Here is a 25,818-nt window from a genome sequence, read left to right as displayed (position 1 = left end):
CTTTCTGAGACGAATGGCAGACTGAATGAATGTGGAGAAGAGCAGCAGCCAGGCCTGCTAGACTGAGAGGAAATGATGGGTGTGCATGAGGGAGTATGACCAAACTGGCAATGGTTTATGCTGACTCTTCAGCTATCCATCTACTGCAATCTGTAACTAATCTATCTAAAGTTAGAGACAACAAAAATACAAATTCAGTAAACAGTTGTTGCTCTATGCATGTGCCTTTAAGGATTCTAACTCCTTGCTTTTTAAAATGTTTTATTGAATATATTCCAAGAGAAGCTTTACACCCTACCTCATATTTCTCCAATTGCATGCATTTTACAAGTGAACCTGTAAAAGAGTAACTTAATAATGTAGTTTTTACTGAGTAGCAACTTAAAATATTTTTGTGTCAGTCAAGACTATATTCTTTTGAAAGCAAAAAAATTGTCAGTGACTTTGTCAACTTTTTGTTTTATTGCTGGTGACTCACTTAAGGACAATGTCTGTGAAACCTTTACTCATTTGGATGCTAAAGCTGGCCTCCTCTCACCCCACAAGCATCAAGCCTCATTTTCATCTAAATAAGAATCGATCTATCCTGCTGTGCACCATCTTCCTTTACTAGCAACTCTCATGGTCACAGCCCTACATTTTCTCTTTGCTTGTCCATATGCTCTGCAATTACTCCCTTGAATAAAGCCACAAGGAAAAATCCACCACAAACCACACTGAGGATCATAACTCCAGTGCAAAGTTAGACTAATATCGTGTGGGGAAACGAGCAGGTTTCTTATTGCTGCAATCAAGAGGCACAACTTAAGCATGTGCATTAATTAATGAATGGGTCCAAGAGATTTGGGATATGGCAAATAACGCTTTGACTGACTGGTACAATGTCAAAGCTTCGTTCTGCATCAGTGACCAAGACAAGCAAGAGATGAGGGTGAGTCACTGTGGGGGAGGGGCCTCCTTCTGTATGGTCAGGGGACACTGATGAAGTGCAATAGATGAAGCACCAAGCAGGAGTAAGTGTGACAGAGGGTGAGCCTCTAGGGTTTGTGTACAAACTAAATAATGTGTGTAAAGTAAAAAAATATATATTTTCAATTTCCTTTAAATTCCAGTTATACATCAAAATGTTTTCACCAGAATGAAAAAGCCTATACATATTTATGATAGTCTTTGCCTTTCAAACTAACCCCATGTGCACTTTCAGGGATTTACCTTTGAGCTTTTTTGGCATTTTTGATATTGTTAAATGGCTATGGTGAAATACGTAAAATGTATTGCATGGTCTAAACCTTTCATTGTTTGTACCCCACATATGTTTCTGATTGTGATACCTCAAACCTCAGTCTGTTAATCACTTTTAAGACAAGGTGACTGTCTTTATTAGTTTATTTTATTAACAGGGACTTTCCTTTACAGAATGGTGGCAAAGTTTTAGCAACATTTGTTAGTCATTAACTATTGGTCTAAGCAGTTTTAGGATTTCCAGATGAAAATACGTTTAATTAAGCCCAAAATAATAATCTGCTCAGGCAGTTCACCACCTTTATTATGACTTCGTGAATAACTAGCCACTGCCACCTGCTGGTCAAAAGCATGTATAATTATTCACTATCTAAAAATGGTTTGAAGTCATGAAATAAATGGTTGTCTTTTATTTTTTAACAAAACAAGACATTAAAAAATAAACCAAAGGACAAATTACATATATTTTTTTGCAAATGTTAGATGCAGTCATACAGAAGCATCATCTGTTGAGGACAGACAGGTTATGTAGTTGCCTTTTGTAAAGGTGCTGACATCAGATTCATAAGAAGGTTTGATGAAAGGCCCTTGAATCCTGCCTCTTCAGCTGGAGCCAACATAGAAACCAAAACAATTATTGCACAACTTTTTTCACTAGACCATCACGGAAACTGTCAAAATATTACAAAGAAAAGAATAATGGACAAGCAAATATTACCCAATTGGCCACTGGTCTTTTTTATCAACAGCTCGGACTGCTCTTTGATGGTAAGTAGCTGCCGAATCATTTTACACTGAGTGTCCATCTACAAGTGAGAACAGAAATCAATCAATCAATCATAAAATATGACATTGTATCTGATCTGGAGGTTTGAAAGATTTACAGCTTAGTTTTCTATCTGACAGACAACACATCAAATACAAGTACAAATACAAATATAGGGCTGCACAGCAGAGCAGCTGGTTCTGGGTTCGAATCCCAACCTGGATGGAGTTTATATGTTCTCCCCCTGCAAGTGTGGGTTCTCTCCGGGTACTCTGGCTTCCTCCCACAGTACAAAAACATGACTGTCAGGGTAATTGGTCTTTCTAAATTGCCCTTAGGTGTGAGTGTGTGCATGGTTGTTTGTCCTGTGCATTTTTGTAGCCCTATGATCGACTGTTGCCCTGTACAGGGTGTACCCCACTTCCCAATGACTGCTGGAGATGGCACTGTTCAGTTCACAATTAGGCACACATTTCTGCTTTTTATAGATTTCCTGGTTGCTGATGATCCAAATTTCCCCTCAGCTGAGCGTTGCATCTAAATCAAGTATTCAAATCTCAACTTAACATGGAAAACAAATTTTTAGCACAATTTAATGATCATAGTCTGAGTCAGTATATTTTGACTTCACATATATAAGTAAATCTTATCACATTTTTGTCCATGTAAAAAGGTACACTCACGATCCATTTTATCAGGTACACTTGTTTAATTGCTTGTTAATACTAATCAAAGACAAATTATTGCAGTTCAAACCAAGCATCAGCATGGAGAGAGAGAGAGAGAAAAAAGAGCACTTTATGCCCCTTTTCCACTGGCTCTTTTTAGGCAGTGCGGCTCCACTCCACTCAGTCTTGCTTTACTCGCCACAGAACCTGTTGTCTTTCCATGGACCCACTGACGGCTGGACTTATGGCTTGAAGCCCCGCCTTCAGCCGTCAGTGTAGTGTGCTGTGCCGCTATTACCGTTATTGTGACATTGTCTCATTAAAGTAATCTGCGTGAAGTGATTAAAAAATAAATAGAAAATAAAAAATAAAATACAATTGTTTGTGTTATTGTATATGCAACAATGTCTTATATAAATATTTCTTTCATATAAAATGATCCACTGGGATAATTATCTGGACCACAGCCCAGCCAGAACTTATAAAATAAGAGCCAGAGCTTTTAATGTTAAGGGGGGGCTTCAAAGTTTGCCTGAAGAAGTTACAATTTTGGGCTGTATGAGGAAGTTTTTGTCTCAGTCATGGCAACGAGGACAAGGACTTTAAAGTGCAAACCACAGATTTTTGAATGCCATGAAGGAAGGAAGACAGGTAGGTACTTTATTTATCCCCCACAAGGGATATTCAGGTGTTCAGCAACAACACATTCATACATAAAAACACAAATTAAAAGTTACTAGCGATTGTATTATAGAAGAAAGCACATGTTCAGACTGACTGTTATAGTCTTGTAGCAGAAGGAACAAAAGATATCTTAAAGCGCTCCGTTCTGCAGGGATGGGAGAGGAGCCTGTTACTGATGCCACTCCTCTGAGCAGACAGGGTGTCGTGTAGAAGGTGCCTAATATCACACAGGATGCCCTTTATGACAGTCTTATGACAGTCCGCGCTACTCCCCATCACTGAAACACACTTCCTGATCAGTTTATCCAGCCGGTTACAATCCCTCAGGGTTATACAGGGTCATACTGTCCCCCCCAACAGACTACCCCAAAGAACACAGGACTAGCAACCACAGATTGATAAAAGATGTGCAACAACTCCCTGCTCACATTAAAGGAGCTTAGCCTCCTCAAAAAACAGAGCCTACTCTGTCCTTCTTGTACAGGGCGCTTGCTTGTGACGACTGGTCCAGGTTGTGGTTGAGATGGTCTCATAAATATTACTAAGTTTTTACAAGTTCAATCTCCTCTCCATCAATGGTGATTGGTTTATGGGAGGGTTTCCTGCCAAAGTCAATGATCATCTCCTTGGTCTTCAGAGTGTTCAGGATAAGACCATTTATCCTGCTCCATTCTGTAACTGAGATGACTCCTCTGTACTCCCTCTCGTCCCCTCCCTTCACACATGCCACAATTGCCGTAACATCTGAGTACTTCTGGATATGGCCTGCCGTGGAATGGTAGGCATAATCAGCAGTGTACAGTGTAAAGAGAGAGGGAGACAACACAGTCCCCTGCAGTGCCCCAATGTTGCTCACCAGTCTTTGAAACACTGCTCCCCAGCCTGCGACCTTTCAGTGAGATAGTTGTAGATCCAGGTAATAAAGATGGGATCCACTTCTATCTTCTCCAGTTTCCCTTTTAATATTTGAGGCTGAATTATATTGAAACCAATCATGAAATCAAAAAACATCAGCCCAACATAGCCCCATCTAAAAATGACAGAGCCTTTCCAAAGTCATTATAAGGGATGTCAGGGCCACTGGTCGGTAGTCCTTCATTCTTGCCGGCCTTGCCACCTTGGGCACTGGTACAAGGTTCCACTGGGAAGGGACATGTCCACTTTGGAGACTCCAGTTGAAGATGGTTTGTATTGGCATCGCCAACTCCAAAGAACAGTCTTTGAGAAGCCTCAGTGTTACACCATCAAGACCAGCAGACTTCCCAATACACACCCTCCTCAGTTCTCCATGCACTTTATCCATCATAAAATAACCTTAGCAAGGAGGAGCAGCAGAGGTGGCACCGCCGCTAAATGGAACAGAGCAGGTCACAGCAGCAGAGTTGGAGCAGCCGCTGAGTGGAGCAGAGCAGAAGGCAGCAACACAGGTGCAATGGCCGCTAGGTCAAGAATAGGAGGAGGCGGCAGTAACTCCAGAGGTGGAACAACCACTGGGCGGAGCAGAGCAAGAGGCAACAGTTACTTTTAGGTTGGATATTTATGCCCCGCGGACTCAGAGCGCTCTTCCTCCCGTTTGATCCGATGCAAGCAGCCTGATAACTGGCATCTGCTCTCTGCCTGTTCCCTCCTCCTGCACATGTTGGTTTGCTTAAGGAACGTGAATACATTTAGAAACCAAACGTGCCGTTTCATGGTGGTATTATTTTGGGGAAAATATGTCTCTGACCAGCTGATTTTGTGTGATCAGCTGATTTAGATAGCAATAAATACAGTGCCTCGTCTGCGTGTCATTTAGAAAGCTGATGTGTCCTTTTTCTTTTCTTTAAGCATTCAGGCACGGTTTATGATTTGTATATAGTAAAATTATATTAGGTTTTGACCTGCTTCAGACATTGTGGTTCTCATTGTAGTCACTCTTGCGTTTTATTAACTTTTCCCTGCACAACCTCTGTGAAAACCTCATTTCTCCTGGTCCCATGGTTAATCAGTTAATAGCAGTCTGTTCACGTCACATGTAGTCCCTACTTAGCCCCAATGCTCAGGAGCAGGGACAAAAAAAGTAGGTACAGGTACGGTAATGGGAGTGCTCACAAAGTGGGCTGAGTGGAGTAAAGACAGCCTAAATAGAGCCTGCGGAAAAGGGCATTAGTCACTAATCCCACGGTTTCTGGTGCCAGATAGGCTAGTTTGAGTATTTTGGAAATTACTGGTGTGCTGAGATTTTCACACTTAACTATTCCTCAGGTGAATGTTGCAAAAAAGTTCAATATCCAGTGAGAGGTTGTGTGGAAAAAATGTCTTGTTGATGTCAAGATAACAGACTGATAAGCCTTTCTAAATAACTACTCACTGCAACTAAGAAATGCAAAATAATACATCTAAAAGCAATCAAACATTGAAGGCAGTAATGTGTGCCACCTGTGTCAGCTAAGAACAAATATGCACAGGCTCACCATAACTAGAAAATACCAAATAAGAAAAGCGGTGCCTGTTCCAATGGGTCCTGATTTCAGTTACGACATTCAGATGGTAGGTCAGAATTTGACGTTAACAGTATGAATTGATGCGTCCTGCTTTGTATTTACCAGATCAGACTTCTGGTGGTAGGGTAAGGGTGTGGGAGACATTTTCTTGGCACATTTTGGATCACCTAATACCAACTGAGTGTCTTTCAATTGCCACAGCCTACCCAAGTACCCTTGGTGACCATTCATCCCTTTATTGCTATACTGTAACCGTCCTCTGACGATTACTTCAAGCAGGTTAATGAACCATGTCACAAAACCTCTCATACTTGCTTCTTCAACATGACAATCAGTTCTCTATACAATAATGGCCTCCACCGTCACCAGTCATCCAACAGAGCAACTTGGTATGTGGTGGAACAGGAAATTCCCATCCTGGATGTGCATTTGACAAATCTGCAGCAACTGAGTGATGCTATCAAATCAACGTGGACCAAACTATCTAAGGAATGTTTTTGTCAACTTGTTGAATATATTACGAAGAATTAAAGTAGTTCCGAAAGCAAATGGGGGTTCAAACTAGTACTAGTAAGATAAAGTGGCTGGTGAGTGTACAGTCATTCTACCCAGGGAGGCAATATTTCAAATACACTATTGCAAGCCTGATATTATCATGACATTCAGTTTAAGGTTTAGGGCATAAAAGCTTAAACCATGACAACTTCTTGACATTTTTTGTAATGACAAAATAAAAAAAGTTCCAACATACAATCAGGGCCATAGTATGCATCTTGGGTCGTTGCCTACATAGGACACCATGGTAGTCGGGTTTAGTCAGTATGATAGAGTACTGCGAGGCCTGGACAATGGACGCAGAGTTTAGAGATATACCCGTCTCCTGTCCCATCTCCACCTTCCTATAGTAAATATCAACACGATTGTAGTAAATGTAAGACAAAATTGACAGAGCAATGTCATTGGAATGCTTAATAAAAATAAATGTTTACTTTTCCAGTTCCTCTGCTTTACCCCTGTGTTTGTTTAGAAGTGCCTCCCAAGACTCACTTTCAGCCTTGAGCCTAAGAAAAAAACAGAAGAACATGAACTGATTACAAATGTGGCCATATTATTTTTACAACTATTCTGTGACTAAGTATAAATATTTGAAGACATGAGGAGAGAAAGAACGACATGCCTGTTGATGGCTTTTTGGACATTTTCCACGGCTCTTTGCACAGCAGGCTGACTGCAACTTTAAGGCAATTAGAGACGCAAATGCAAAAAAAAAAAAAAGACAGAATCATTAAGATTCATACCAAAAGTAACATGAAAAAAAAAAGTCTGCATACCTGGCTTGACCTGAAGAGAGTTTATGTGGTTCATTGTTTATGTTTTTGATTAAGCAACACCACTCCATCTTGATGTTATTAACTGCAACCACACAAAAAACAGCAGAGATATCATTAAATGAATATTTAAATGCCGGCCAGCTAAAATACAGAGCTTCACAGTATATATATATATATATATGTAAATAAAACACTGCTAACCTTGTTTTTTAAAGGACTCTTGGGAAGCTTTTGGCACTGACTCAAGTGAATATCGAGTCCTTTCAAGTGCCATCTAAAAAACAAATATATGTGATTAAACAGAAAATATTTATTCTGACAGTTTACATACTCTTAGGTATGCAGTGATGAGAAAAACACCACATGAAACAATATTTTAAATGTTTATTATAATTAATGTCAGAATTAGTTCTTTTTGCACCAGTTTTGTTCATCTAATGTTGCTTGTAATGATTAAATACCTACCACTTTTATTTTATTTTTGAGACAATTATGATCTTAATTGATTTAAGGGAGAATTTCTGAAAACGGTTAAGAAAACGCATAATGCATTGGGTTTCTACAAATTCATTAAACATACCTCCATTGAAGCCTCCAACAGTTTTTCAAGTCTCTCTTCTTGTGATAATGATTGACTTATGCTTCTACACAAAGCTAGAACAGATTTATTAAGCTTAATTAGTCCTGCAGAAAAGCAAACACATGTTTTACCGTGGGGATACAAATATGTGGTGGAATTGGTCTCTTACTCTCGTATGGGTTAGGAAGGGCAATGCGGGAGCGTCGGGTTATGGTGGCTCTCCTCCAGGATTTATCCTGATCAGAGCAGTCAATGGACCTTACTGTGATTTCTGGCTCCATTTTTTGTTTGACCGACTCTGGCTGTTCCTCTCCCGGATCTGGCGTCTGTGTTGTAGGTGATGGGGAGTCGGTACGGGAAGACTTGAGAGGGGGAGTCAAGTCGGGGATTGGGGAGGAGGACCTTTTTGAAGACTGAACCGTGGAGGGGACATTGGCATAAACAACAAAGTCAGTAACTCTCCATTCAGCTGAATCCGCTGCTTTAAACGACAGTATGCGCTTTTTTACTTCTCACCTTAACTGAAGTCTCGTTTAATTCAACACGGCCGCAGCTAAAGTAGATAACAGGAAAATAGATCGCTTACATGTTTACTGCAGACCAAAACAAAACTCTCGCTAAAACATGACATTATATTTCGTTTAAAATGAATAACAGTACTACATTAGTGCAGTTGTTTAATGTAAAACGGTAGTATTACGAGTTTAAAAAGAAGCACAATACAGACCAGTCTTCAACTCTAGCCTTATTTTCCGCCATTTTAATTTCAAATAGCTGTTCCCATAGCGCGCCCAGCAGACCAAACCCACCCGTTCACGACACTAAGGACCATGGGAAATGTAGTTAAGCAAGAACGGACGAAGGCTAAAATCGTAATTTGTTAAATCTCAAATTAATTTCAGTATCTACACGAACCTATATAAATGCATATGCATACGTCTGTGAAAAGTTGACCAGAGTAATTTAAAAGTAGCTTATTTTAAGTGTGATCCCTTTGGATAAAGTTATTCAAAAGCATGCCACTACCTACAATTTTTCTGAACAAGGTTTACATCGTTTTACAATTTACAAAAACATAAAAAGGTTTGCCAAAGAGAACCAAGACAATGCATTGACAACAAAAGCAGAATACGGGTGTTAAATTTAGTGGCTCTCAGAATTTAAAATGTTAAAATGCCAAGTTTTTGTGTTATGTCTAAATGTTGTATTTGATGTGACATTTGGTTTGTAGTAATAAAAAAAAAACCTTGTATGAAACGAAACAAACATTGTTGAAGCACCTATGGATTCAAGCCAGATCTGGATGTTTTTTTTTTTTGGAAGCTTTACAGCTTCTGTGTTGTTGTAGGCCTCTAAACTTCCACCAATCGTTGTTTAATACAGTATAAATACACTCAACTCAAGTTCCTCACTGCTTTACCTGGTTTTCATTAGTTTATTTTTAAGCTATGTTGGCAGAGCACACTCTGCCTGTTTCAGGCTAGAAAGATTTACAATTTTTACATTTCTTAGCCAATATGCAACATTGTGAATATCAAAGTAAGGTGGTTTTCTGCATTTCCCTCTGAACTTGGATTATGCTTATAGTTTTTAATTTTACCTAAAGATTAGATGAATATCTTTAAAACCAGAAATGGCAGTAAGTTGGATGTTTGAGTTGTTGATATTTTGTTTAATCAGGTTCAGTTATCATTATTAATTCTACCTGCATATCCCTTAATGTCCATAGTTACCAACACACCACTAGAATGCACCCTATCCAATGAATTTATCTCATTCCAAAAATACATGTGTATTTTTTTAAATGATTGAAATTGTTTATCATTGCCTTTATTCCACAAAGAACATGCATCTAATAGAAACTCCCTCATCAAGTCTCTGTTTAACAGCTTTTTATCCAAATTCTCTAAAGTTAAATTTGACCAACTTTGCTCATAATCATTCCACATTTTTAATACAAAATGTATACAGGTAAAAGTTTGTTACAGGTAATTGTTCTTTCTGTTGCAGAACATTTAGAATCTACATTGGAAGTTTACTTAATATGGCCAATAAAAAATGCTTATAAGCTTCTCGTCGTTCAGATCACTCATGCTTAAGGAAATAGTACTTTAGTTTTTGGGCAGAATGGTTCATCCTATGATATAGACACTTTAGGTGGTCACACACCAAACCTTTGGAACGCTTGGTACCGTGCCAGATACCTGTTTCTGGAGTGAATAATGCCAGTATGAACCCCTTTACGGACCTCGATTTGGACAGCTGCAGGTCTCAGCACGGTTTTTCCAGACCGTGGAGCGGTTCACTTGCAGAGTGAATGCCCTTAGATAAATAATAATGTTCCCATGTAATGTAAATACATTGTATTCTCATCCTATACGTACCAATTCCCAGCAAAAAGAATGGCCGTTACCAGATAGACAGGATTACATTCTCACAATACAAAAAAAGAAAAACACACACACACACAAAAAAAAAAATCTAAATTAAGAATTTTCAAGTTTAAATCTTTATAAGTCTGTTAAATTTCTTTTTCACTTTTTACAAAAACAAGGAAGGAAAAACAAATTCAAAACACTATTGCAATTCTCTTAGAGAATGCCCTTTTTTGTGCCTGTAGGTTTCACTCTGGGTAGCACAATCTGAAACTCCATTCAATACTGCTGTCTTCATGGCCTTTCACGAGTGGGCAGGGAAAAACAAAATGAGAAATATAGAAAAAAGGAAAGTTATAAAAAACGTGAGAATTAAAACAAAGCAAATGAAAAAACAGACCCACAGAGTTTGGGAGGAGCAGAGTAGGACAAAGAAGGGGATACACAGAGTGAACAGTCCTACATGCCATGACTATCTCTGCTGCCTTGTGTTTGGAACAACAGCTGTAATGTTCTTCCTCTTCCAAAGTCTTCTGTCCCTTTACAGTTTGGTTATCAGGGCCGCATTTGCTGTTGGCACTGAGTTCAAGAAGGCAGACTGAGAGTTCCTTTGCCCAGGAAGAACTGCAGGAGACGGTCCACAAGCAGAGCAGCAACAAAATCCACCACCAGAACCTGGGAAATTATTAATTTGAACTGCAAGACAGAATACGGAGCATGTTACACATGAGGTCTATTTTATTACAAGGCTATCAAAACAACAACAAAACATGGTAAAATAGTGTTAGCTCACCTCAGTTGGGATATCTACAAGAGCAAACTGTTCATTGAACTCTGGAGAGGAACCAGTAAGAAGCCCAACAATTGCTAAACCTGATATTGCGATGCTCCACAGTAGCGGTCGATTTTCACTGAGAGATTCCATGAATGGATGACCCTAGAGTGGACACAATGGAGAATCCAGTATTTAGTAAATAACATAAATATTAGTCGAAATAACAGATACATAGCCACTAATGGTAGCATTTAGAAAACATACCTTATAGTTTATGGCAAAGGTAGCCATTTGCATGGCCATTGACATTATGTACACAGTGCTGTTAATTAGACTGGGTTCAAATTCTTTATACAGATCTACAAACTGCTCCGCTCTGCAAAAAAAAAGGAAAAATAAAAAATGATAATATATTCACAAAGTGTTTCTAATAAACAATATTGAAAATATTTGTGCATTTTTAAATCAAGAAAAATATTTAAATTAAATAATACAAAAAAGTTTTCTGATTAGCAGTTTAAGAAGCACCATTTTAAAAAAAAAGTCTAAATCTAAAACGTCCTAATGTAATAGCCAAAAAAACATTTAGACAATCTTAAATTGTTAAAGTTTCTTTTGAGAACATTTAAAATGTCAGGTCAACAATAATTTTAGTTTTATTTGAATGTAGAATTGCCTAGATAGTTGAAGAATACATCATTTCTATGCTAGATAATCATAAACGGTTTTACAAACAGATTTTTGTCTTACTCTGTTGTACTTTTGCTTACCTTGGTGGACTTCTGCTTTGTGCCTCTTTATAAAGGTACACAAGACTACAGAAGTGAACAGCAAACTGCAGCAGCACAGTCAACACTGTATACAGATTGAAGATGTTTGGTAAAGGCCGCTCTCGAGACAATGTTTTCAGAGGCTGCAAAAACATTAGAAAACAATTATTTTTAAATAAAACTGAATTATGCTGGCACTAAAGAGATATGTAAAATGAACATTATAAGAATAATCCACACCAGAAACAGGTTTACAGTAAATAACTCAAATACTGACCTTTGATCTAGATATAAAGAGAAAGCATCCAGCCAAAAGCAAGCCTTGCAGAGTCGCTTGAAAGTCACTGAATTTGACTCCTTCGAGGTAGAGGACAGACTGACTGTAGGCAAGCACTAGTGCATTGAGAGCAAGAATCTTGAACATCTGGAGCGTTGTCACCAGAGTGCAGCGACCTTGTTTTATTACATGGCAAACTGGGAAGAAAAACAAGCAAACAAAAAAAAACAAAAAAAGAAAGAAAGAAAAGAAGTTAGAAGATGGTATTATGTATGAATCTAAGCACACCATACTGAGAACTTAGAAATGAAACATGTGACTCACTGCACTGAATGGAGGACAGTTTTGACGTGAAGGGAGCAGCAATAGAAGCATCACCCAGCTTAACTACTTGTACTTGATCCTCTTCAAGCTCACGTAGTACTTGACTGATCCTTTCCTGTTACAGAGTAATCCTATTGGTTAGAGTAGTGTCTGTTGGGGAAATATCTTTCTACACAGTTTTTGACCAATCTTTTGCATTATTACAATTACAAAACCTAAACACAGAAATTAATTACAAAAGAAAGGCCTTTTTTTGCATTGTTTTGTGCAAACAATACAATTGTCTTAGTGCAGGCTGCTCAAAATCTGTAATGGGACAAAACAGAGACAGTTTTCTTTGACTTTCAGACCTGGCTTTTCTGAGACTGTGTGGATGAAAGAAAAAAAAAACTGAAACAACCAAGAAGTGCACACGTGGAGCTAATTTTAGACAGGACCATTATGCATTCCCAAATCTGATGGCACTCTAAATTAAATGAAGGATGTCAAAGTTTTTTAAGACCAACAACTGATCTAGATCTCCTCTATGACTGCTTCTACTTTGTTTCTTCAATGACAGTTTGCAGGGAGACCATTGTAAAAGCCGGGGGCATTGATTGTATTGCAAAGGCAGACTTTACAGTACTCTGAATAAAATTTTTTGTAGGCAACTCACCAGATGAGTTCTCCACGGGATATTCTTAAAGGGGACATATCATACAAAATCCACTTTTTTAGCTCTTAAACACAGTTTTTGTGTATTGGGAATCTCTGAAAGTCTAGAAAATTTGAATTTAGTCACTCCAGATCCTGCAATGATATATTTAGATGCTTTTTGGGTCATAATTGGTCAGTCTGTTCAGATTTTTCCATTTTCTATTATGTTTTGTTCTCAATTACGTCAAAGTATTTTCTGTGGAACTTCTAAAAATGGTCATGGACGTCCGGCTAACCAATCCAGCCCATCCACCATTTTTTTCACTTGCAGTATTCTTGTAGTTCAAGTTGAAGGAAGCCAAAGCAGCAAGCGGAAAAATCAAAATGTTCTGTTGTTGGGTGTATTAACTCACACCAGTCAATACACCGTCCCACAGGATCAGAACATCTTCGGAGTGCCTGGTTAAATTTTATTTTTCATGGAAACATGTCGACATCAGTGGGGAAAATCCTCTTTGTTTGCGTGAAGCACTTCAGGGAGGAGTATTACAGCAACCTCGGCCAGTATGAAGGAGGATTAATAGAAAGACTCCGTCTGCCTGAGGGGTCAGTTCCTTCTGTCTATGGAAGCGACGGACAGAGCAAAGAGGTAAGCTGCAGATAACGGTAAAATGACACCAAGCTTGATTGTTGAGGTGTAGATATAACTTACTGGCTGTTGTTTTGATAGCACGGCTTCGTACCTTCCTGCTAATGTTAGCGCTGTGCACTCGCTTTTAGCTCCTTTAGGACATCACTTTATGGTGTGTTTTGAATAACAATATTAAACAGTTTTGCAATCTGTTTGGTTGCCCTTTTTACTCGAGAAACACATGATCCAAATGCATTCAGTGATGTTCTTGATGCTAGCGTTAGCTAAATCGTTAACTATGTTGGGGTCTTGTTTAAAGGTCGTGCTCATTCAATTTGTGGTAGCATTAACATTTTAAAAGTTATCTAACATGTAGTTTGTCTACAACTACATGTAAGGTGGGGGGGTCGGGGGTGAAGTTCCTCATTTCCATTTAAAGAGGCTGCAGAAAAACAAGATGGTCAGAAAGGAAGCTTATCATGAGTAAAATGAACACCTGAGGAGCTAAAATAATGACAAATTCAAACCAAAGCATTGCAGTTCCACTTTATACAGACCACATCTGAATGATTTAAATAGGAAAAGGAAGGATTTAAAAGCATGTTATGTCCCCTTTAAACTACAAACTGGTTTCTCTTTGATGGCCTATATTACTCCTAATCCGTTTCCTTTCTTCAATTAGACAAATTGTATCAACTTTAACTATAAAAATGTTGTGCACGTGCGTGTTAGACCTGCACGACATATCGCACATTTATTGTAATGACAGTATCCCTGTACACAATATGCATATTGCAAAGAACTCCCTGGACTACAATAACTGTTATCTGATTATTTAAGTACCGTGGATTCAGCCTACCTATGCCTGTAATATATTTGGTGACACTTGTTGTTTAATGCTGCATAAAAAGTTTTAGCTAAAGAGGTGGAAAGGTGGTAAAGTCATGAATAAACTACAACCGAACTATTTCCTTGCCAAAACTTTTCATTAAGCTTACAACTTTGTATTAAAATATTTTATTGTTCTGATGTAATATTTTAATCTAAAATGTTTTTTTTAGGCGTAAGCAAAAAATCATCACAATTAACAGAAATAAAGGCTTAAAAACATATCTCTGTGTGCAATTAATCTATATAATTCACTTAGTGAACTGAGCTTCTGAGATAAATGAACTTGGCAAGCTTTCCCATTAATAATAAACACGTCCCTTTTGTCAGGTGTTTTCCTCCAGGCCCTGAAAACAGCAATTATCAAATTAAATTAGAGCTGAATGTGTTAATTACTAATGATTAAACATGTTGCAAGACTTCACTTTTCTTCACTACTCTCAAATGCATACAAATCTTTAAATGTTATTGTAGGGCATGTTTAGTTATATTTTTAGACAAAATCTAGATCATGCTACCTGTTCTGATCCTTTAAGACATCCCAGTTGTTATCTAGATGTTCCAATTTAAATATAATGCAATATGATTTTGTTTAGTATTGATTTGATAGTTGTAACTAGGCAGAGGGTGACCAATCATGCCAGCAAAGCATGTGTCAATAACTGCCTCTATGTTGACATTACGTTTCCAGAAGAAGACATGCATACTTTCTTGAAATAATAAAGTAAAACACCTTTTGTGCTGCAAGCTGCTCCTCCCTCTGTGCCATCACCCGCTGTCTGGCTGCCCTGGAGCTCAGTTTGACACTGGAACTAACAGGTGGTACAGGCCTGGAGTCGGATATTGCTGTCTCCTTTTCTCTAACCCGCTTCTTTTTTTCAGGCAAGCGCTCGGGGGCATTGGCTAAGAGGGCTACCCCTGTGAGAGAACAAAATGGTCATGGCTAACAACTGAAGGGAGTCATGTCAATTTTTTTCAGTACTCTGAATTTATTTGAAAAAACTTACCTATGTGAGCATGTTTAAGAGCTCCTACATCATTTGTGCCATCACCACACATCAATGTCACATAACCAAGCCCCTTCAGACTGGTGATTACAAATTCCTAAAACACATTAGATCAATGAACTTTTGTTGCAAAACGTTTCCTACATTGAAAGCTGGTAAGGTGTACAGAAACTAGAACTAACATGAATGCTGCTACAGAACTTACCTTCTGCTTTGGACTGACACGAGCAAACACTTGTATATGTGGTAACAGTGTGTGGAGTAGGTGGGGATCACAGGCTAACCTGGCCAGCCCTTCTCCTGTTACACACAAGTCAAACTGATGTACAAACGAAGAAACTGAAGGTGGGGGCAGTGCAACAGATACAGTTCCATCAATGGATTCCCAATGCCACTGACCTAAGGGAAAAATAACATATAAACACAAAACTGCTCATTATTTTTGTCAAGTGTCAAAATACTCTCAGAATGAAGTAATGAACTTAACGGGTACCCTGATTGGGGCTTGGTTGTAATATAAGTGTATGCTCCTTCTGGATAAAGTGGAGCTCTCTTGCAACATGACATGCAGTTAGAGGGTTATCTCCTGTGATCATCACCACCTGAAAGAAGAGATGATAGAGTTAGCCACTATAAAGCATTGCTCATTTGAGTATATATGCAAAATTAGCATCACTGGCTTTATTACATGATGAGATGCTTCTTGAATCTCTTGGATCACAGCCTTGCTGTCATTCTTAAGTGGACAAGAAACAACCATGAAACCAGCAAACTGAAGATCACACTCCAACGCACCTCGACTTATCTCCCGGACCTGCATGGTCCAAAAAGATTTTTGTTAGTTTCTATCAGATGTGTGGATAGACACTACTGACTGTTTTGATAAAAATAAAAAAGTACAAACCTGTTGATGACTAAGATGTCCAATTTCTTTGTAACCTAGGGCCAGGACTCTTGCCCCTTCCCGTGACATTTCTCTGTGAACTTGGTCATAATTTTCTGGACATTCTGTGAACTACAGATAGCCGTATTAGGCCACTTATTTCGGACATGAGATTGAAGTGTTAATGAAAAATGTGGAGCTACTGTGTACCATTCCTCTAAGTGTCTCTGGAGCACCCTTCACAGTTGAGATATAGCAAAGTTCAGTGGACCCAAGCCTTTCGTAAGAAGCCAACACAGACATCCTTTTCAGAGCACTGGCAAAATGGAAACGCTGGTGGATTTTGAGTCCCTGTGTTTTGATGCCTCGTGGGAACACCTTTTCATCTGGTTTAAGAAGGTAAACAACTTATACTCTATTCTTGAAAACAATTTCTCAAACATGTTAAAATTAAAGTAATCCTAAAAGAAACGCTGCTCTAAAATGTAATAGTCCAATAAAATAAGGAGAACACTGGTTGAACCCTAATAGCGACATAAGCATATATTGTTCATTTAGGAGGCACCTTTAGTTAGCGTCCAGTCAGCAGCAGTTAACATGGCCTTCTCTAATGGATCTCCCACCAGTTGCCCATCATCCAGTGTAACCAGTGAGTGACAGGTAGCCACTACCCTATGCGTCTCAACTGGGATCTCAGATACAGGCATCACCTCCTTTCCCTCTCTGTCATGGAAAACAGGATGCATACAGTACATCGCAAATACATGTAAATATTTACAATTAAAAACATTTGTATCATATGTAACGTGGTTAGGGCTTACCTGAGGCCTGCTACACCTCGAACCACCAGGCTGTCACTGGTCAGAGTTCCTGTTTTGTCAAAGCAGCAAATCTCTACTTTCCCTGCAAACGGTATCCTGAAGGGTTCTGTGCAGAATACATCTAAAGCAGAAAAAGTATAATTGAATAAAACACAAATGTAACCAGACCTGTACTTAAACACTGCCTTTTTAATTGGCTGGGATAGATATTCTACGCCCAATCACGACAGGAGCAGAAACATACTTACAGAGTTTAGCCAAGGCAATGAGAGATGTGTTAACTGCTAAAGAAAGCTCTATTGGAAGTTCTGGTGGAACCACTGAAGTGAGAATAAGAGTACACTCCAAAAACAACTTGTAGCGATTCCGTGTGAGATCCTTGGTTCCTGGGTAGGAAATACAAAAATAAAAAACAAAAAAAAACAGAAGACATGTTCCAGAATTAACTTAACCCTTCATCCTGACCTGAGTACAAACTTGGATGAACGTTTTGTTGGATTTCTAAAAGATTTACATCTCACCTTCTACCCACACATATGCAGCAGCAGCAATGGCAAACACAAGGAGGAAGAGAATGAAGATAAACGTCTCCAGATTGTTTGCCGTCACTCTCTTTACACCGAAGAGAATGGTCCTTAACAGTTTACCCTGTAGGACAGTGTCACAACACATACTGTTTAATATTGGACAGCAATGGTTTTGTTAAGGGAATAAAAAATAAGAGATTAACATTTAACAGGTATTCCTATTCCCTTACCTGAGAGGTATAGAACCCTGTTCTCAGTACATAGGCCACACAGCCGTTGTCTACAGCTGCAAACATTGAAAAAGTTTCAGAAGTAGAGTAGAAGAGACACAGATAACTAATAAATACATTGCTCAATGCCAGTAGATATTCCTGTTGACAAATGAAAAGACTGAGGGATTAGCACTTACGCTTTAGTCCAGCGCTGGTCTTTAAAGGAGGAGTATGCTGGACCACTTTTGTTCCACCCGAAATGACATGCAGGCGAGAGTCTGTCTGAAGATCCAAAATTCGCTCTGGATCCAAGTCCTCTACTGGCTCCTGCACACAATATTTGTCAGTTTTAGAGGGATAGTTAAAAAATGTTTAAATTACACAGTATTACTGAAATTCCATATAACAGTGTACCCCCCCCCTGCAGATTTCTTCTGTTTGTTTTTTTGTCACACTTTAATTGTTCGGATCCGCAAGCAAATTGCAATATCACACAAAGATGACCTGAGTAAACACAAAAAGCAGTTTTCCAAAGATGTCCTTATTGAGTAAATTAGCTTGTCCAAACCAACCTCATCCTTTGTAAACAAATAATTGACCTCTAAACCTCGTACCTGGGTCTGTCACACAACAGCATCAGGCCTTTAGATAACTAGCAATGAGTCTTTTACATCGCTGTGGAGGATTTTTGATCCACTCTTCTTTGTAGAATTGTTTTTAATTCAGCTACACTGGTTTTCAGGCATGAAAGGCCTGTTTAAGGTTGTGCATCTCAATCAGATTTAAGTTTGAGCTTTTACTATGCAACTCCAATATGTTCATTTTTCTGGTCATATCAACCGCTCAATCTGATGTTATACTACGAGTCTCATTCTCCCAGCCTCACTCACAATATTCACATATAAATTTGCAGATTGGTAGGTCATCTCAACAAATGGTGGGGGGAAAGCTGGAATCAAACCCACAACTTTCCAAATGCAAGTCGACTATTCCTCCCAACGAGCCACAGACATGCCTTTATTGGCTTGCTGCATTAGCCAAACACCTTTGGGCTCAAGGTCACAAGTTGATAGCCTGACATTCTCCTTCAGGATATTCCAGTACAGAGCAAAATTCATGTTTTCATCAATTATTGCAAGTCATCCACGTCCTGAGGCAGCAAACCAGCCGCACCCCATTACATGATTACCACCATGCTTGACTGTCACGTCATGTTCTTTTTCTGAAATGCTGTGTTAGTTGTACAACAGATGTAAAGGGGCAGACAATATTTTCCCTATAGTCTTGGGAATAATCAAGGTCTTTTAAAAAAATGTGAGACAGGTCTTTGTGTTATTTTTGGTCAGTAGTGGTTTGAACCTCAAAACCTTCCCATGGATGAAATTTTTGCCCAGTCCCTTTTCTTATTGTTTAATCATGAACACTGATCTTAACAGAGGCAAGTGCGGCCTTTTTTATCCATCGGGATGATGTATTTACCCAACGTTGGAGTAATTTTGGTAGGTTGTGGACTCCTGGGAAGGAACACGACAGTTCCATGTGTTCACCATTTCATGATAGTCGCTCTCACTGTGGTTTACTGGAGTTCCAAAGCATTAGAAATTGATTCCTAACTTTTTCCAGGTCTATAGATATCAGAGACTGTGTTTCTCATTTGTTCTTTAAATTTTTTAGATCAGGGCACGATTTGTTACTTTTAGCCTACTTGATGTTGTCAGACGTTTCTATTGAAGTGATTTCATGATTCTATTGGTGTCACAGCAATCAGGCCAGGGTTAAGCTAGAAAAACTGAAATTAGCTTTCCAAACACGTGACTAATCACAGTAATTTATCATTTAACAACGGGGTTCATTACTTTTATCAGTTGAAAACTGCATTTTGTATTTATATTCTCAGGTTCTCTTTTTCCTAAAAACAAAATTAGTTAGATGATTTGAAACATTTAGGTGGGACAAAAAAGCAAAAACAGCAGAAATCTGTATGGAGACAAATACTTTTACCATGTAACTGCATATTATTTACTAACCTTCATCTGTGGGACCGACTCTCCAGTCAACATGGCCTCATCCACAATGCAGCGTCCCCTGAGTAGCAGCACATCACAGGGTACCAAGTTATCCTGGGGTGAGCGTCCTATAAATTAGAAAACACACATTATAAAACACACACAAAGTCAATGTAAGGTCTGCAGCGAGACAACATGATATCTAAGACTGGACACTTACCTACAGAGACAATGTCTCCAGGAACTAGCTCATCACTAGAAATAGGTCTCCATTTCCTGTTGCGATACACCTATCAAACAGTACATCCACACATTATTTATTAGAAACAGGTTGAGCTCTAAAGTTTGGACAAAATATGATGTAAATGTCTCATCTATCCACAAGCCAATGCCAGTCACTCAAGTCTATTAAACTGCCTAATAATTACATCCAACAAAATATATAATTTTACACAAAATCTTCTGTCTTCCAAATATGTGATCTTGGAGTCTTAGTCAAACTATTTGTTATTTAAACACACTTAATCATTGACGGGTACAGTTTTACTATATTTTTATAAATAAATTTGTGATAGAATACATTTTAAATTTGATCAAGCTTACTTGGATCATGTAGGGCTTGTTTCCCATGCGACGTATCTCTGACATATTCCTCATTTGCTGTTGGACCAGGGAGGCCTCAAATGCAACCAGCATGAAGAGAGTAAAAACGCTGTAGTACCAGTATTCGTCCAGACACCACAGCCCGACACAGAACACCTGATGAATGGCAGAAGGCAGATAACATCACACGGATGCAAATGTTTAACATGTTTTGCTAATAAACCCTGTCAGGTTCAGAGAAAAAAAACAGGCATACCTGGAAAACAAAAAAAGGAGCGGTTGCTCTTTCTTTAAAGAGCTCCAGAAAATCTGGCACCATCATCTCTGCCCGATTGGTGCCATATTGTTTTTCTGCAACTCTGAGCTCAGTTTCTTCCTGGTATCCACGCCATGACTGGAAGTAGCCCATTGGGTAGCTAATGGGGAATGCCACTGGAAAAAAACATTTCTTCTCTCCGTAGTCAAAGATGTAACGGATCTTCTGAAACTCAAAAGATAAGGTCTTTTCTCCATTCTCATCCTGTTGATCCAAACATAGAACACACATTTTAAAAATAATTGCATAAAAAAATTACATCTGTAGTGGCACAAAATACAAACCCAAATAATCAATGAGAGTCAAAGTCCAAATCTAAATTAACCTAACAGATTCCACTTAAGTAATGCCCAGTTTCTAAGCATATAGACCTTTGATAGAAAGGTCAGGGCAGGTGTGGCTTTCACAAACCTTATCACATTAACTTTTAGTTTTTTAAGCAGGTAACTTTAAAAATCTAAAACAGATTTACTAATTATGACAAAATAGGGGAATCAGCCACTAAAGATTTGAACAGACCTGATTCCTCTGTAGTGTGACAAGCTCAGCAGAACCATTGTTGGGCATTGGAATGACCTTTGCCAGCGTAGCCAGGTTGGGGTCTGGCTCCTGTGTTTATTTAAAGAAAAAAAAAAAACAACAACAGATAATAGATTTACATACTTTTGGGAGGGCACTTTTGTTTTTTGTACAGCCTAATAGTGTCTCTTTCTAAGTGATATCCTGAGACAGAAGCTAAATACCACCAAAATAGAAAAATTATAAGGGCCAAAAATCAACTAAACAAGAAATTTCACAGCTGGTGTTTGCTGACGTAGTTTTTGAGACTTTGTTTCAACTTTGTTTGTGCAGTAGTTGCACCAACCGTTTCTACAAGGCTGACTTTCTATTGAGTTTTGACATGAAACAGACTGATTAGAGGTGCAACAGAAAGTTCTTCTACCTGAACACAATTGTGATTTATTATAAAGTTTTTTGATAAAATAAATTTTAATGCATGCTTTGAAACATTGCCATATGATTAATTTTACATTACATATGCCACTTCAAATTAACTGAGTTGTAAAGTTCATAGATGTTTAGATTGTGTGGCAAAATAATAAGTGATTCATTAAAAGGATTCACCATGTTTTGTCTGCTGAACTGTTTCTGATATATGTCAATCCAAACACAACCGTTTCAGATATTGCAGATCCAAATAGTATGGAACATCATTATGTTTGTTAAATGGTTATGAAGCTTTAGCAAATAAAAAGGTCTTACAGAAAGGGTTTTGATGAGATCAGTCATAGTTAAGTTTTAGGTAGGTTAAAATGTCAATTACTTCATGATTCACAAGAGATTCTGATAGGTTTCTAATGCAAGTTAATATATCATATACTGGTTAAATAGGATCTTCAAAACAATCATTATTCAGTTCTTTGAGGTCATAATGAAAAGTTCAATTGTCCAGAATGTCATTTTTCGCATCTACCATCAAAAATTCAGATATCTCAAACACAATTTTCCATATAGGACTAATATCTTAACTGTTTCATTCGTATTCATTGGTTATTACCAAGCACATGCTTACTAATCAATGGAATAAAACTTTAACACAAAACAGGTGAAATGAAAATGATGGCTAGTACCAACTAAGTTGCAAAATATGAAATGTAAGTTTTGACAATTTAAGTATTTCCTTTCAGATATATACTGATACTTATACTATTTGAGATGTTCTAATTTACAGGTTTGACTTGAGAGAATGTCATTATACTATAGATGTGAGGTTTTGTTATTGAGATATCAAAAATGTAAGTTGGAGTCAGGCTGGATTTATTTTTTCCACCTACATTCTAAAACACTCATGCACCTGCACCTATTCATTTTTTTCTGATATTGTAACTTTAGTTTTACCTTAGAACAAGTGAGCCAACAATGCACGTGCACGGACCAATATCCAGAGAGTGCCGTGAGGACGTGCGCGATCCCGATAGCGGCTAACGCAAGGAGGCCTGCCTCTGGATACTCGGAGGTACCGTATACTCCTAACCACACGTACACCCAGCCAGGGTAGAGAACAGCCAGAAACGGGAGAACAGTGCCATGTAGCAGCCGGGGCCTCCGTCTGTACAACGTCACCGAGCTCACCAGCTCATCACCGGCGCCGCTGTCATTCTGGTTGTGGTTAACAGAGGGGGCCATTTGCAGTTCACCCGGTCCTCGGATTCCGTCTGCTGCCATACTCCCGTCTTTCCTGGCGTAGTTCATCGTATCCGAATCCCTCATTTGGCCCCCTCTACCATCCACCACCACCCCGTCTCGATGTAGCCGATAAAAATACGATTCTACACACGAAGCGGTGTGCTGTCCAGCCTTGAGAGCCCGTCTGTTGGTTCGACTGTTCCCCTGACCGCTGCTTCCGCATACGCAAACACGCAAAGACACGTAATGTTTAGACGGCATCGGTCTCCCGCGGCTTTCTTTCACCTGATGCATACTATGGGTAATAAACTGCAAGTAATATTTCAGGTTCCGAACTGTAGACATGTTTGAATATGAGTTTGACTAAATAAAATGAACTGGGACAGGGAAAAGTAAAAGGATACAAATAAAACAAAGAAGTATGAGAATTATAGGTTTCAGTGGGTTAACTGAAGGGGAAAAAATCAAACGAAATGTATTTAACGGTCTTTTTTACAAAGATGAAATTACGACTCTGTTACGGGGGGCAGTTGCGTTAAATACGTTAAATACAAAAATTCTCACCGCTTCGTGCAATTAAAATTACTACCACTTTAAATTAAAACGGGGCGTAACCTAAATGTATGACGGACACAAACTTGCCCCAATAAAATTGAAGAAGATCATCAAGATGCTGTTTTTCCTTCCAATGAAACATGATTGTCTCTGTCGTAGGTGTTAATCGCACAGACGTCGTTTCCACACACTTGGTAGTACAACCTTGTTTGCAAAGCTTCTATAGTCGACACAACTTCGAACAACAACATGTAAGAATTGGAATTATTGCTTATATTGCTAATACATGGTATATTTATCGTGTTTTCTAGGGTGGTCGGAGAAACTTATTTAATAAGAGCATCTCACAATGCTCGGTCTACAGTTCTGTTGCTTTAGCACGTTTGTCAGCTTGATGACAGATGATTAGATTGAGCTGTCAATAACCACTGTTGGTATAAATATATTTCATTTCAGGCAAGCGGCTATGGAAATATCAGCAAAATACTGTTATAAAGAACTAGAGACATATGGGTCTTGCGTTGCCTCAAATCCAGCGACATGGCAGCAAAAGTGCCATGACCTAAAGATGAAGGTTTCGCAATGTACATCATCACAGTAAGCCAATTTATCTATCCCAAGCCATATACCTAGACACTCCTGCTACTGTAGCTGTGCCTAACCTCTGAATGTTTACAGTCCAGTGATCCAGAAGATCAGACAAGACTGTTCAGCAGAATTCGGGAAGTTTGAGCAATGCCTGAAAGAAAACCAGAACACACCTACCTCCTGTTCAGCACACATAACCCGCTTTCTAGGATGTGCAGACTCAGTTGACATCAGCAGTGTGGGTAAGGCCTTAATGGAATTGGCCTTTAAGATTTCAAGGTCACTTATCAACACTGGCTCATAAAATGTTTTAGATGTATTCATGCACATTACCTCTTTTTTCCTCTTTCAAAACAAAGATAGAGGCTTGTATATCTCTGATATGTCAATGCTGAACATTACAATTGAGCATTTCCTTTACACAATCTCATTAACTCCCATATAATTAGAATGATAAATATGTCACCTGTATTTATGTTGATTTTTATGGAGGTACAATTATGAAAGTGCAATAAGTGAGTGCTTCAACCCCTTTTCTCAAGACAACTACAAATGTAGGTAGTTACTGTGTTTTGACTGCACAATAACTGTTTAAGGGGTAAATCCCATCTGTGTTGATAAGGTGGCACTAGGAGGGTTGACCGTGTACAATAACCATGTTGGAAAGATGAACAGAATTCTGCACACTTTTGTTAATTTTCTAACAGTTAACTTACCAACTTCTTCTCTTTTACCCCCAGCTTCAGATTCAGGTTCTGAGTGATCGTAGGATTCACCCATTTCCATCGTCAGCCCTCTGGCTCCAGCAGCATGCCCAAGCTGGATTTGGATATGTCAACTGTGTGTCTCACTGTGACCTACTGTGACTGGTTTCAACTGTAAAGAGTAAAAATCCTCCAGTACTATAAAGTACAGCATTTGAGTGAGCCCTTTAATAAGGGTTTTCATCTGAAAACCATTTATACTTGCCTTTGAATAAAAAAGTCAGGTTCGCAATGTTTTGTATTCCCCAGTTTTACTGAATTGATACTTGGTTTCTACTACTTATTTCGTGTCATAATCCGTTATTGTTTTGTGTTTATTGCTGTCTCTCCTACCAATGCCTTTTTTCAGGTCATAGTCAAATATTAAACTGGAATGCATTGCTCCCACACAAACCCTACTGACTATTCGGTCACTGAGCAATAGGGAGTCTGGGAAGATAGGGGAAAAAGAGGAGGCTATTCACCTCTAATCAGCAGGACTACTGAGACAGACTGAGGGAGGATGTTGAGTTATGAACCTTGTGACCATTAACCAGAACAGACATTTTCTGGTTCAATTATTAAAGGTTTCGAGGTGAGTAATGGGGGAGAAACAGATTCCTTTTTTTTAAGGTGTATCATTAGTTCATGCCATGTGAGCAATTGGTCTTTCAGTATTTATTGAATTAAGGACAAATAAGGCAATTTTACTTTAAAGGCAAAACTGCAGATTGTATTGAAGATACAGGGACATTAAATTCAAAGCACATCACCTTGCTGTCACTGAACAAAATAGATAAAATGTCATCTACTACCACACAAATAAGTTACATTCACATTAATATCACAGTATAAACACCATGTATTATCAGAATCAAACATAATTTCTTAAAAGAGTACCCCAGGCTCTGCCAGATCACCGACATCTAAACGAGGTGGG

The 25,818-nt window shown here is 38.6% G+C and overlaps 3 protein-coding genes across 5 annotated transcripts; 1 reads left to right on the top strand and 2 right to left on the bottom strand.

The window, feature by feature from the left end:
• Nucleotides 1-1,368: 1,368 nt before the first annotated feature.
• Nucleotides 1,369-8,593, bottom strand: LOC124862903. Of its 2 annotated transcripts, none has more exons than XM_047357103.1 (11): nucleotides 8,482-8,593; nucleotides 8,271-8,307; nucleotides 7,924-8,167; nucleotides 7,755-7,828; nucleotides 7,376-7,448; nucleotides 7,175-7,256; nucleotides 7,021-7,077; nucleotides 6,833-6,904; nucleotides 6,595-6,742; nucleotides 1,961-2,048; nucleotides 1,369-1,849 (listed from the first exon to the last, which is right to left on the bottom strand). In XM_047357103.1, exons 1-11 carry the CDS (start codon nucleotides 8,511-8,513, stop codon nucleotides 1,767-1,769), a joined length of 990 nt encoding a protein of 329 aa, XP_047213059.1. In that variant the 5' UTR covers nucleotides 8,514-8,593; the 3' UTR covers nucleotides 1,369-1,766. The 2 variants fall into 2 exon arrangements, with proteins under 2 accessions (XP_047213059.1, XP_047213060.1); XM_047357104.1 differs by having other exon boundaries at nucleotides 7,021-7,071.
• A 1,643-nt stretch (nucleotides 8,594-10,236) lies between these two features.
• On the bottom strand, nucleotides 10,237-23,286 carry LOC124862876 (endoplasmic reticulum transmembrane helix translocase-like). The gene is made up of 25 exons (XM_047357062.1): nucleotides 22,705-23,286; nucleotides 21,325-21,414; nucleotides 20,746-21,009; nucleotides 20,490-20,645; nucleotides 20,107-20,176; nucleotides 19,908-20,014; nucleotides 18,078-18,207; nucleotides 17,899-17,954; nucleotides 17,663-17,789; nucleotides 17,390-17,527; nucleotides 17,142-17,262; nucleotides 16,886-17,043; nucleotides 16,531-16,706; nucleotides 16,342-16,452; nucleotides 16,126-16,251; nucleotides 15,931-16,039; nucleotides 15,643-15,836; nucleotides 15,438-15,534; nucleotides 15,164-15,348; nucleotides 12,276-12,390; nucleotides 11,952-12,148; nucleotides 11,675-11,817; nucleotides 11,169-11,280; nucleotides 10,923-11,066; nucleotides 10,237-10,825 (listed from the first exon to the last, which is right to left on the bottom strand). The coding sequence occupies exons 1-25, from the start codon at nucleotides 23,284-23,286 to the stop codon at nucleotides 10,715-10,717; spliced, it is 3,819 nt and encodes a 1,272-aa protein (XP_047213018.1). The 3' UTR covers nucleotides 10,237-10,714.
• Nucleotides 23,276-25,131, top strand: LOC124862914 (coiled-coil-helix-coiled-coil-helix domain-containing protein 5-like). Of its 2 annotated transcripts, XR_007037023.1 has the most exons (5): nucleotides 23,276-23,293; nucleotides 23,707-23,798; nucleotides 24,004-24,144; nucleotides 24,226-24,377; nucleotides 24,876-25,131. XR_007037023.1 is itself a non-coding variant. In XM_047357117.1 (4 exons), coding segments are annotated over exons 1-4 (318 nt in total). In that variant the 5' UTR covers nucleotides 23,701-23,796; the 3' UTR covers nucleotides 24,899-25,131. The 2 variants fall into 2 exon arrangements, 1 of the variants encoding a protein (XP_047213073.1); XM_047357117.1 differs by lacking the exon at nucleotides 23,276-23,293 and having other exon boundaries at nucleotides 23,701-23,798.
• The last annotated feature ends 687 nt before the right edge of the window (nucleotides 25,132-25,818 follow it).

Source organism: Girardinichthys multiradiatus, chromosome X, assembly GCF_021462225.1.
Source record: "Girardinichthys multiradiatus isolate DD_20200921_A chromosome X, DD_fGirMul_XY1, whole genome shotgun sequence".
Classification (NCBI taxonomy): Eukaryota; Metazoa; Chordata; class Actinopteri; order Cyprinodontiformes; family Goodeidae; genus Girardinichthys; species Girardinichthys multiradiatus.
Note: the sequence above shows the minus strand (reverse complement) of the source record. Positions and strands in the feature narration are given on the sequence as shown.

What these genes read in the sequence shown, in the direction of transcription:
- LOC124862903 (XM_047357103.1), bottom strand. Translation starts at nt 8,513, where the DNA reads ATGGCGGAAAATAAGGCTAGAGTTGAAGACTG. An exon ending in CCTTCCTAACCCATACGAGA is followed by an intron (nt 7,829 to 7,923) that starts GTAAGAGACCAA and finishes AATCTGTTCTAG; the next exon opens with CTTTGTGTAGAAGCATAAGT. An exon ending in GTCCAAAAAGCCATCAACAG is followed by an intron (nt 6,905 to 7,020) that starts GCATGTCGTTCT and finishes TTTTTTTCTTAG; the next exon opens with GCTCAAGGCTGAAAGTGAGT.
- LOC124862876 (XM_047357062.1), bottom strand. Translation starts at nt 23,286, where the DNA reads ATGCATCAGGTGAAAGAAAGCCGCGGGAGACCGATGCCGTCTAAACAT. An exon ending in CAGGGTTCTATACCTCTCAG is followed by an intron (nt 17,790 to 17,898) that starts GTAAGGGAATAG and finishes ACTGTCCTACAG; the next exon opens with GGTAAACTGTTAAGGACCAT. An exon ending in CCTTTGCCATAAACTATAAG is followed by an intron (nt 11,067 to 11,168) that starts GTATGTTTTCTA and finishes TGTCCACTCTAG; the next exon opens with GGTCATCCATTCATGGAATC.
- LOC124862914 (XM_047357117.1), top strand. An exon ending in TCGCAATGTACATCATCACA is followed by an intron (nt 24,145 to 24,225) that starts GTAAGCCAATTT and finishes GAATGTTTACAG; the next exon opens with TCCAGTGATCCAGAAGATCA. An exon ending in AGTTGACATCAGCAGTGTGG is followed by an intron (nt 24,378 to 24,875) that starts GTAAGGCCTTAA and finishes TTTTACCCCCAG; the next exon opens with CTTCAGATTCAGGTTCTGAG.